The sequence below is a fragment of the Alligator sinensis genome, unplaced genomic scaffold, assembly GCF_000455745.1.
Source record: "Alligator sinensis unplaced genomic scaffold, ASM45574v1 scaffold1299_1, whole genome shotgun sequence".
NCBI classification, from domain to species: domain Eukaryota; kingdom Metazoa; phylum Chordata; order Crocodylia; family Alligatoridae; genus Alligator; species Alligator sinensis.
This window is the reverse complement of record NW_005842647.1, coordinates 702,729-714,309: the sequence shown is the minus strand read 5'-3', so window position 1 is coordinate 714,309 and position 11,581 is coordinate 702,729. Positions and strand designations below refer to the sequence as shown.

The following is an 11,581-nucleotide window of genomic DNA, read 5'->3' as shown; positions in this document are numbered from 1 at the left end:
TTCCTGCTGCTAGTGGGTTGTCTGTGAGCATGCCTAGAGTCCTTGCAGTAATCTGCTTTCCCATGTTCCACTCCACAGGAGGAGAAGGCAAGAAGGGAGGAAGAGGATGCAAAGAGAAGGGTTGAGGATGACATGAAGAAAAAGAAGGCTCTGACCTCCATGGGCGCCACATACAGCAGCTATTTGGCTAAGGTAAAATGCCTGAATTAGCTGACGAAATAAAGAGGCTCTGAACACACTTTTTCTGAGGTGTAGCATGGCTTGCATTCCCTTTTTCTCTTGAACCTCCCAAATTATCTGTCAAACACAAGGAACATATTAATTTCATTCTAGTAGTTGCTAGGAATCATGTAGACTTTTAGGAAAACTTCAGTAACTCCTGTGCTTCCTTCAAGTTTCACCACCGCTATATTGTTGGTAAGAATTTATCTTCTTATGGAGTAAGTGGTGTTAGGAATGATACAAAGTCTAATGACTTAGTGTGTCTTAAGGGAAGGCTCAATGTGAGTCAACAACACTTACTTAATTTATCATGAATTTCTGCTAGGCAGCATCCACTGATGTTCTGGAAATGTTACTCCTCTAGGCTGACCAGAAGAGAGGGAAGAAGCAGACTGCTAGGGAAACAAAGAAGAAAGTCCTGGCAGAGAGGCGTAAAACCCTCAACATTGACCACCTTAATGAAGACAAGCTCAGGTAATGTGTTATCTCTGTTTGCTGCAAGTAGATTGGAGCTATTTTTAAGGCCACATGGGGAAGGCAGAGTTACCAGATCTGAATGCTATCCCATAGCAATGTCTTCTTGTGGTCTTCCTTCTATGTTGAAGGAACTAGCTTTTGGGGAGGTTTTGGAGCCTTTATGAAGGCAATGCTGAATTCAGCCCGTGTTTGTGCAAGGGAAACTTTTTGTGTGAAAAAAGGATTTTATATGTTATTGCACATGGTATGATGGACATCCAGCCATGGTCACTTCATGGTCACACTGCCTTCTCTCTGCTGTTATTCAGGATGGGGTTTCCATCTTGTCAAAATTTGTAAGGTAACTACATCATGCAAACTCTCCTTCCCCTCCCTAACCCACCCCAATTTAAGAGCAGTTGGTCTTAACCACACAGCTTTAGCTTCAGATGCATTTAGAGCATTGTACAGTAGTTCCTCCATGGGGTATCAGCATAATGCATAGCTGCATTTTAGCTTTATGGTGTAGCATCATTCTGTGAGGCTGTTCTATGAGGGAAGATTGGTACAACATCAACACACACTGAAGTAACTTGGGAAGTATTAGGTCTGGGGCCTCCAACCATGGCTAACCTTGTAGATCACAGGTACTCAGCCTCCAGCCCATGGGCCAAATCCAGCCCATGGAGCCATAGCACCCAGCCCTCAGGCTTCCCCACCGATTGGGAAATTTGGTGGTTGGTGGAGTAGTGGCAAGTAATACTGCCACCCCTTTCCACTGCCCTGCAAAGCTGGATTTGGGCCAGGCCATGCCCTCTTCCCTCTGCACGGCTGAATTGGGGCTGAGCCACTCCCTGATCCCCCTGCATGGCCAGACTGGGCCTCTCCTTGCTGCCCGCACACCAGATTGGCCCACCAGCTGGATCCAGCCCATAGATGGACTGAACACTGTCCATGTTCATCCACGGGCATCATTCCTGTAGATGGTTCTCAGAATCCTAAAGTCAAACCTGGTCATAACAATCTAAGATATTTTTAAAAGTGGGACTTAGAAAGAAAGTGGGATGTGGGAGTAAATGTGTACATTGGGTGGGAGAATAAATGTTGCTTTTGAATTGCCATCCAGCAAAGGGCTCTAGCAACTCAGTTTCAGATGAGAGCAAAATAGTGGCAGATGGCCCAGGCCCAGAAGCAGAAATAGCTGCTCCTGCTTGCAGAGTATTTAGTGTAGTGATATCAGGTATATTGCGGAGACAAAATGAATCTTCATAATACCCTGTGCCACATCTTTGCCTTGGTGCTTGCTTTTTAAAGTCTTGGAGGGGAAGGATGAAGGGGGAAAAAAGTCATGATGGTATTTTGTCAAGGAATAGGAAACATTCTAGTAGAAAAAAATCAGGAATATGCTGTTTGTTTAGGAAAAGAAACAAACCATAACTTAAGGAGGTAATTCCAGGCAGAAAGAAATGTCCTCTACCAGAATCACAATTAGATATAGGTATGAACTGCTACGATATAGATGCCAGGGGCAAGGATTTATGTGGGTGATATCTTTTATTGGACCAGCTATTTAGCTGGGAGGGATGTAGATAAACTGCTAGATATAGATGTGAACTTTCTCAGAGCTGTGTGTTTTGTTATCAAGTATTTTGGTACAGACTGTCGTCTAACTATTATTATTCTGCACTCTGGATGATGGAATTTGGGCATAATTTAAGGGTCATTCCCAGTCATTGGCCCCAGTCCTGGAACTGGTGAAATATACTATGCTATTTCTTCATCTTGGTTATTTGGAATCCACTTTTTTAATTTCCTCTAATTTCCTGGGTTCTTTAATGAAAGCCAAAGAGCCAAGAAATAAACCAAACTGATGTAAGGGGTTTAATGTCTAACAGGTGAAAGGTATGAGATTAGAAGGTTAGCATAAATCTGTGAAAAAATATAATCTGATCTTGAACATAGTGAGTCACATGCAGATAGGGAGAATTTTGGAAGAAGATGTATGTAATGCATTAAAAAAATCTTGAGAGTAGTGACAAAAGAACCACAAGAAATGTGTAACATATATTTCTCCTGTCTTTCCTCCTCATAAAAACCATAGGGAGAAGGCCAAAGAACTGTGGGATTGGTTATGCCAACTGGAAACTGAAAAATATGATTTTGGAGAAGAGATTAAGAGCAAAAAGTATGAGGTGGGTTCATAAGCCAGTCTCTGTCGGGGCACTAGATATCTCTTGATCCAGTATGCAGGAAGCTATGAAATTTCCATAGGAGATCATAGGAGAGTAGGGTTGGAAGGGACTGCGTGAGATCTAGCCCAGTCCCTTGCTCTCGAGGCAAGACCATCTCTAACTAAACCATCCCAGCCAAGTGTTTGTCCAACCTGCTTTTGATGTGGTGTGAGTATGTTGTTCATCTACTTCCCCACATAGCTTTTGAAATATTTGCCTAGAAAGGCACCTGGAATTGGACTTCCTATAACTGTGTATGCATGACCTGCAAATGGCTAATTTTAGAAGACTGAATTTATTACTTTAATTTGGAATTGAATAGATCAGAATCCATGCTCTATGGACAATTAAGATACAGTCCAATGCAATAAGAAATTAGCTATGATCTACTTGGAAGGGTGTCATAAAAAAAATCTCAGTTAATTTTTTTTGCTTGTCTCCATCATAAAGTAACTTTCTTAAGTACACGTTCCATTTCATACTTAAATTTTGTTAGTTTTATTTTCATCACAGAATTAAAACCGAGAAAGTGGGATGGGAATGGCTCCCTGTGGACTGAACTTTTAAGAGGCCCTTGATGAAATTTGTGGCTCTATATGTGAACATCTGCTGAAAGGTCACATGGTATCAAGGTGCTGACGTGTCCTTTCGTGTTATGGAATATATTCGCACTTAAGTGCTTTAAACTTCAGTAACTGACATCCCGCTGGGATCCTTATTCATGACTGTTTCTGTCTTTCTCTTTACTTCTTTTCAATTTTTTGTTAAAAACATCTGGACTAAGAATAACTAGCACCAACATAATGATCTCAATCTCTCTAGATTGCAACACTCCGTTGCAGGGTAGAGGCACTGTCCAAGTTGTAAGTACAAAGAGTTTGCCAACATAGCAGCAGAAGCAGAGGCTGTTGAAATGCATGAGCCTCATGCATGGTGAGACCCCGGGTGCTTCTGCACTCAGGTGGACAGCAAGCTGGCGCTCAGTTTCATGTAGCAGAGGGAAGAGGAGACTGAGTCTTGTGTGTCTCCCTTTACTTCATTTTTCCTTCCACTTTTCATTCTTTGAAATGGGGTATTAAGCAAACAATTGGTGCAAAATTACAGTGGTGCTTAACACCTGCTGTTGCACAATTCATGGTGCTCAGATGGAAAGCATTTGCTTGGCTGATGTTCCATTGGTTTAGATAGAATGCAACAGCACTACAAGCAGGGTGATTCTGGGTCAAAATGTATTCTGGGTCAAAGAATAAAGTTGCCAAGAAATGTAACCATACCTTGTACAAACAGTCTCTGAAGGCAGCTCTGCTTCAGAGCCAGAAAAGCAAAACATTGCAGAATCTGGAAAGGCTCCTTACCTTGTGCAACACATGTTTGTACACAGCTTTAAGATGCTGTCTGGGTGCAGGCTAAATAGGTCTTTAAAGAAATAATGGCCTGGGAAAAATATTTAGATTCCATGGTGATAAAAACTATATAAGAAGACAGAAAGACAGATAGAATGAGCAAAGGTGAGCTAGAAGGGGGCTCAACAGTATAGAAAGCAAGAAGAGAGATGGCAAAAAGTATAATAAAGGAAGAGAGTGAGAAAAGAAAAGGAAATGCATGGAAAGAAGGTCAGAGAGAATGAAAAGGAAGGCAATAGAATGTAAGAGGGGAAGAGGGATGAAGAGAAAGTAGCTGAGAAGAAAGCAGGAAAAAAGACAAGATAAAGTAATAAAGAAAGCAAGGGAAAGAAAAATGAAGAAAATGAGACATACAAGGTGAGATGGTGAGGGGGCTGGTGTTCAGCACTGCTGTCTGTTGCTCACTGATGCTGGGCAGGAGACGGCATGCCATGCCTGCTGTTACAGGGTTAGCAGTAAAGGTAAGTCACAAGCTCTTGGGTCAGTTGTAAGAGCAAGTTTGAATTTCTACCAATAAATTGCAATAAATGATTTGAACCCATGTGACAGACTTTTAAACTTCCATGGGTAAGTACAAAATGCAGTGGATCTTTCCTCCTCTATGTTGTCCTGTTGCTTCTAATGTTACAGTCTCTTTTTTTCTGTTTGCTGTGGGAAAATTTGGTCCAGAAAGTCCAAGAAGGCGAAACAACCTGATATGTGACTTTTGTTTTTCCGTGCACTGTGACTTTTGAATGCCAGGCAACCTTTGCTTGGCCATTGGTGTTTTGGATTGTGAGTTTGCTCAGATCATGGCATCCAGAGGCAATGGAGAAGTCTGAGTCATGAAGAGTAATAGGGGAATGGCTGGTTAATCTTTCACCTCTAGAGACTTGGGTTATGTCCTGATGGACTTACAGATGGCAAACAAACAGATCAGAAGTGGCCTGTACAGGCTCCTCCTACCTCTTAGTGGATATACATTCACAGTGCAAAGTATATTGCATTAACTGAGAGAGAGCTGCCATATTGGAATGGTGAGGCTGATGCTACAGGTGAGGATGGAGGTACTGAATCAGGCAAAAGTGCACAGCAGCTATACATTGGCTCTGTCAGGTGCTACAAGCATTGGTCTACTGGATGTTTTTCCAAGCATCAAGTTCCAGCTTAAAACCTTAGCCTGACCAAGAGATGACAAGCCATCATATCCAGGTTCATTATGAACTCCCACTGGGGTAACACCACAGATTGCTACTATTGCAAGGGATCCTGGAAAGTCCTTGTCTCAGCCACACAAGCCTTCATTTTCTTGGTTGAAAAAATTTCCCACTCACATATCTTCTCTGTCTTCTTTGGGAATCTCTCTTTGTTTGAGTGCCAGGAGAGGAGTTGACACTGAACATTCTCCCTTCCCCTGTTCCATAACCAATGCTGCTCCAGTAATTAATCTTCATACATACTGGAAGAACATGTCACCCACCATCCTGACTCTTTACAGCCTGATCCAAAGTCTTTTGAAGCCCTTTGACTCTAGATGTTTAAACTTCATCAGGTGCTTAAGCCCACTGATACCCATCAATTTCAGTTTCTCATTTCCAAATTGCAGTGGTCTTTTGATGTGATTTTTATGGGCGGTGGCAGGGAAAACCTACATCCCTACAATATGAAAAGCCCTGGAGCTTTTTGTTGCTGAGCATACTCATTAATTTTCCTCCAGTTCTGGAGTTTTTCTGTGTCCAATTTCTTATCTACCCTGGTCAAACCCACCTTCCATTTCAGGGTTGCTAACTGCCTGGAAAATTTATACCTGGGATGACGGGTTGCAGTGGAAATAAGGTGAAGGAAAGCTCACGCTGTTGTGTAAAGTACAACTGCCAGGGTCTCCTGAGCTTTCACAATGACCAGTTTGCAACTCTCGCTCTAGTTCACCTACCTTCACCTACATGAAGTTTGAGTATACATGAGTTTACAATAATTTGGCTCTGTTGTACATAGTTATAAGCAAACTGTTTTAACAAAGGTATTGTTTGTCCCAGTATTTGTCCCATAGTGGGATCCCTGCTCTGTAACGTCCTCTTAAGACATGAAATTGGCTTGTAAATTTAATGCCAGTTAGCAACATCTGAGTGGTTTCTCAAAAGAGAGGTTTTTCCTTGGAAAGAAAGATGGTACCTTCACCACAGGCACTTGTCTCCAGCTCTCTGGCCAGGTAAAAACACTTCCCTTTCCATGGGAAAACAGATCACTCAGCAGAACCCTTTAAAAATGTTAGTCATGTGTGTTATTTGCAGATCACCACCCTCAGGAACCGGATTGATCAGGCTCAGAAGCAGTAAGTACCCATATCCCTTTCCCAGCCCATGGTTTGGGATATCCATTCAGTGTTCTACTTGTCACTTCAGCCTTCACACAGACATTTTTTTCCTGTAAGGGATTGAAGCGAGAGTTGGAAGGGTAACTTCCAACCCTCCCCACCCTTAGAAAATGGTAGTGAAGCTGAAGTGTAAAAGAACCACCCCCCCTTCCAACAATCTTGGCAAAAATGCTGTCTCTTGAAGCCATGGCTGTTTATGCTGGCTGACCTGTTTTGAAGACAGTATTGGAAGTTACACCTGCTTACACAGGATTCTGAGTGACTGCTAAGATTGTAAGGAAGGAGGCATAACAAGACTAACATTCATGGTTATGACTGCCACGTAGTGGTTATCTATCAGTGACAGAGTTCTTTTCATTGATCACATACCTCTCACTTTCCTTTTCCACCTTACCTGTGTTTAATTTAATTTCTTTCCTGTTTGCAAGTCCCATGTCTTAATTGTTGCATGTTTTCATTTGGAGACCTCACTTCATGAGAGACAAGGAGAGGCCTAGGGTGTAGAGGAAGGGGAGAGGGAAGTAAAAGGCAAAGAGGACAAATTATGGAGAAGGTGCAGGAGGGGCTTTCTGAATGCTGAGGCGTGCTCTTTGCATTGTCTCTGAGCCACCTCAGTAAAATCACACCATGCATAAAGAGCCCTGACCATGCAAATGATTCAAAACTGTTGTTACCAAAGACCCAATGCTTTCTTCCTGTTCTGACATAAATGCTGGGAGGGCCTACATGGGATGCTTACTGTACAGTAGCCTAATAACACTGCACAGTAGCGTGCCAGTCAAAAACTGTGTTAATACTCTACTGCTTAGTTATTAGGCAACTGCGCCTAACAACTAAGCAGTAGGCATCACAAAAAACTGTGCGCCAGTGCTACTACACAGTAAATATAGTTACTGCACAGTTAGTTAGTATTTCATTAAGTAAGCACTAAACTAAATGTACAGTAACTACTGCGCATTAATGAACTTGTAGGCATGCCCACTGTGATATCATTTAGATCTAGCACTGTAGGTGCAGTTCTGTGTAGATGTCAAGCAAAGGGCTTGATCCTGAAAAACATGCTTTTCAGTGGTTTGGGTTTATAAGAGGACCCTGTAATTCTGTTAATGGGAAGTAACAGGTTCATCAAGATGCTATTTGGTTTCCTGAATGCTACATTTTCTAGTATCACCACAGGACCTATAAGATGACAAAATGTTGCCATGTTAAGGCAGCCCCCTACTGGTCAAAGGCTGTTACTTTTCTCAGAAACATCTTTCCCCCCCCCCACTTTTTTTTTCCCCTAAGGAGACTCTTCTGGGCATGATAGAAGGTTGCTTTGGAAAGGGTTGGCTGGGGAACCCAGATCTCTGGGTATTCTGGCACGTTTCAGAAGCAGAGCATGATATTCCAAAGCATCTCTCATCCACATGTTCCCTCATGTTTTTATAGGACATTAAATCCCTGCAGGTGCAACCTAAAGATAAGATAAAGATGCATCTTATAGACTAACATGTAGACTAACTCTGATTCCGTTAGTCTATAAAGTACATCTCTACTCCACCCTCTACTTAAAGGTAGGAATAACATTATAGAGTTTTGTGAAACTAGAAGTGGTTTTAATACGGGGAGCTGATAATTGGCTATAAAACTACTCTAGTAATTTTGATCCAGTGGTTATTCTTAGAGTAAACACACACTACCCCCTTGTCTCTCATGTGAAAGGTCAATTTTTGTAATAAGCTGGCTTCTATTCTAAACTTGTTGACAGGTAATGTATTCACTATATGTGTATATGAGTCATCATGGCAGCCCTTTCCATATGTAAGGCTACTATAACTGAACATTCCTCTCTGATTTGGGGACCATGTAATCAATGTACATGTACCCTCCTGTTGTTGCCTTTTAACCCCTTTCTTACTCCCTGGAGGAGCATGTGTTCTAAACTTAGCTTCTTTGGAAACATCCATTCCAACCACAGAACATATGGTATGTATTTGCTGGATGCCTCTGCTTTTCTGTCCAGCACCAAATTGCTTAACAGCTTGCAAGTGGCTTGGTTCAAGTAGCCTTATAGTGTGTGGGGTTAGGGGTGTGCACTGCACCGAGAACTCATTGCACATGGAGCCCGTTGTTACTACAGTACAGAGCCTAACCAAACTAATTTTCTCACCTGGAACACACCTCAGACAAGGTGTGTGTCAGCTTCACAACAGGAAGGTAAGTGGTTTGCATGCTGGAGGGCTCTCTGCATGCAGGAAGAGATTGCCCAATACTTATTTGCTGAGAATGCTTTGAAAGCGTTAGCTTGAGGACCACAAGGGGACTGCTTCCACACACAATCCCAGAAAGACTGGGTTTCTAGTACAGTGAGGGTCCTGAAGGATCACTTGCATGATTCTGGAGATGGTGACCCTCACAAACCGTGTCTCTTACGTTTTATGACTGCTTACATTTCCCATGGAACATACAGTCTCCCTTACCTTGGCAAAGCAATTCTTTTATTCAGCTTCCATTGTATTGTTCTGACCATCTTGCATGGGGGACAATTTCTCAAGCTCAATTTTCAGGTGACCAGTGCACTGTACTAGGGCAATCCTGTGTAAGGAAATCTTCTCTCTCTCCAGAGAGGACCCTGAATGCAAAATCCAGATCTGACTATCCCTGGATTTGGAGAACGTTCAGATCTTGGATTGGATCTGAATTCCTTGGAGCCATCTCTGTTAGTTTCAAGGCTCCCCTGCTCTCTGGGCATGTACTTTGGTAAGGGGAAAAACTCCTTGGTCATCTAGGTGTGCACATCTTGGTCACTCTCTGAGAGGCTCAAGTGAAATCTCATCTCACATTGACAGTCTGTTTCCTTAGAATGTGCTTACCTTTGCTCTGGAGCAGGTTTAATTCATGGGGCATCTAGTCACTCTGTTGTCATGGAGCAGGCAACTGAAAAGACAAATGGACTGTGCTGCAGCAGTCACACTGACACATTTTCTTTCTTTCCATATTACAGCAGCAAGAAGGCAGGAGCCAAGGGCAAAGTCGGAGGGCGCTGGAAGTAAAGAAACAGAAAGTGACCGCAGACAGGAGCATCTCCGGTGGCATGGCCTCCCCTAACCCTTTTCACAAACCAGTTCTGTTCTTATGCCTGAGCAACACAAAGATCGCAACACCAGCCTGGATTGCCTACTGCTTTGTTTTTGAGGACTCCAGCAACTTCCCGAATCTAGGGGAAGGTCACTGGGGAGCTGAGATGATTCCCTCCTGGCATCTTTACAACCTGCTGCGTGTTTTCTTTATTTTCCCGATACCAGCTCTATGCCTCCCAGTAGATTGCTGTGTACAAATCTCTGGATTTTGTAAATAAAGTGTGACCGATACCTACTTCAATTATATATGCTATGGCTGCAGTTTGGCTCTCGTATTCCATTGCAGTGGACAAGCTTCCCATTTCCTTGTGAGGGAGGGATACCCCAAACTTACTGGATCACATCCTCAGCTTATGTCAGTTGACATATCTCTTTGGCAGAGAATATGGCTTATTACTATTAGCTTAGTACTACAATCAAGTATTACGGCCCCATTTTATAGGTACTATAGAGACAAATGACAGATACAATCTGTTTTGAAGTGTTCACAATCAGTATAGGAAATCAGAATGCCTAAGTTGGATGAAATAGACAACGAAGGTGGGAGAAAACTATAAAATTGGGAGCACGAAACAAAACTATTAAAAAAGAGTATTCTGTAAAGTCTTTTTTTGAAAGGTATAAATATACTATAGTGTAAATAATGTCAAGTGTAGTTAATTCAAATACATGTTAAAGCAATTATAACCCAAGATTAAGTCTGAAATCTAATATGAAATTCTGACAACTTGGGGTGAGTTTATGCCCTCTTTCCTGCCCACGCCATCCATCCAGTGAAATAAATGGGAAAGTCATAAATACAGGAACAAAGCAGTTAGGATTTTACTGGCCATTTTATTTTTGTGGTGAGCATTTTGTTCATTTTCTGAAGAGAAAGTCCTGGCCAACCCTTAGTCTAAGACACATTTTTTTAATATCTTTATCTCAGAGTTTCTGGTTTCTTAGAACAGAAAATATTAATTTCATGTATAGGATCGAAACGGTTACTTTTTTACCTTACATTTTCACCAACAAATGAAGCAGATGGTCAAATTACATCTTTCTAAGAAGAAATTAGGCTAATAGGGCCCCTTCTCCCCACCTTTTGCTGTAATAAGAGCCAGGAAACCCTTTGACTTTTGGAAGAACACCTAGGATGACAGAAAAATAGAGACAGAAAAGTCCTGGTAAATTGTTTAATCCAGCAGTCACCAACCTTTTCAGGTTGTGGGCCAGAATGACGAAGCTCAGGTCAGAGGCAAGAGGGTGGGTGCTGTGACCTTCTCTCTAGAGTGGCATGAGAAGAGCTCTAGCAGAGCCACTGCTTCTCCCCATGGCATACAGGGAAAGCGACTGTAGCTGAAGCCCCACATCTGTGGGATGGATCCAGCCTACAGACTGTAGGTTGCTGACCCCTGGTGAAATCTATTTCTGGGTCCAAGCAGAATTGTTCCCTGCATTACACCATTTAGGGTTTGTGAACTTTAGTTGTAAATATCCCAAGCAATTAGTTTCCACCAAATCCTAAGGGAAACTATTTTATAATCTATGAAATCAGGACTATCCAAATGGGGGCTCACCAACTGCAGGCAAGCCGTGAATGATTAAATTGTGGGCTGCGGGGCTTGCTGGTGTAGCTCTGGAACTCAAGGGGTGAATACTGCTGCCGCTTGTCTCCTCACCCACCCCAACCCCTTTCTGGCTTCTGAATTTGGGGTCTTTGATCACCACTGATGACAAAAATTTGACAGCAGGAAAAAGGGGCAGGGGCAGGAGGGCGGGAAAGGGAGGGGGGACCAAGCCGTGGTGGAGTTC

The 11,581-nt window shown here is 42.5% G+C and overlaps 1 protein-coding gene across 38 annotated transcripts in view; it reads left to right on the top strand.

Annotated features, from left to right (window-relative positions):
• TNNT3 (troponin T3, fast skeletal type) overlaps nt 1-10,048 on the top strand; it is a 46,494-nt gene extending 36,446 nt beyond the window's left edge. For 37 of the 38 annotated variants that reach the window (XM_025215515.1, XM_025215510.1, XM_025215517.1 and 34 more), the window contains 5 exons: nt 79-192; nt 587-696; nt 2,780-2,870; nt 3,732-3,772; nt 9,652-10,048. In XM_025215515.1, the coding sequence (XP_025071300.1) occupies nt 79-192; nt 587-696; nt 2,780-2,870; nt 3,732-3,772; nt 9,652-9,700 (405 nt within the window). In that variant the 3' untranslated portion in view covers nt 9,701-10,048. Of the gene's footprint in view, nt 1-78; nt 193-586; nt 697-2,779; nt 2,871-3,731; nt 3,773-6,582; nt 6,624-9,651 lie in introns of all 38 variants that reach the window. The other variant, XM_025215482.1, reaches the window with a different exon arrangement.
• Nucleotides 10,049-11,581: the final 1,533 nt, after the last annotated feature.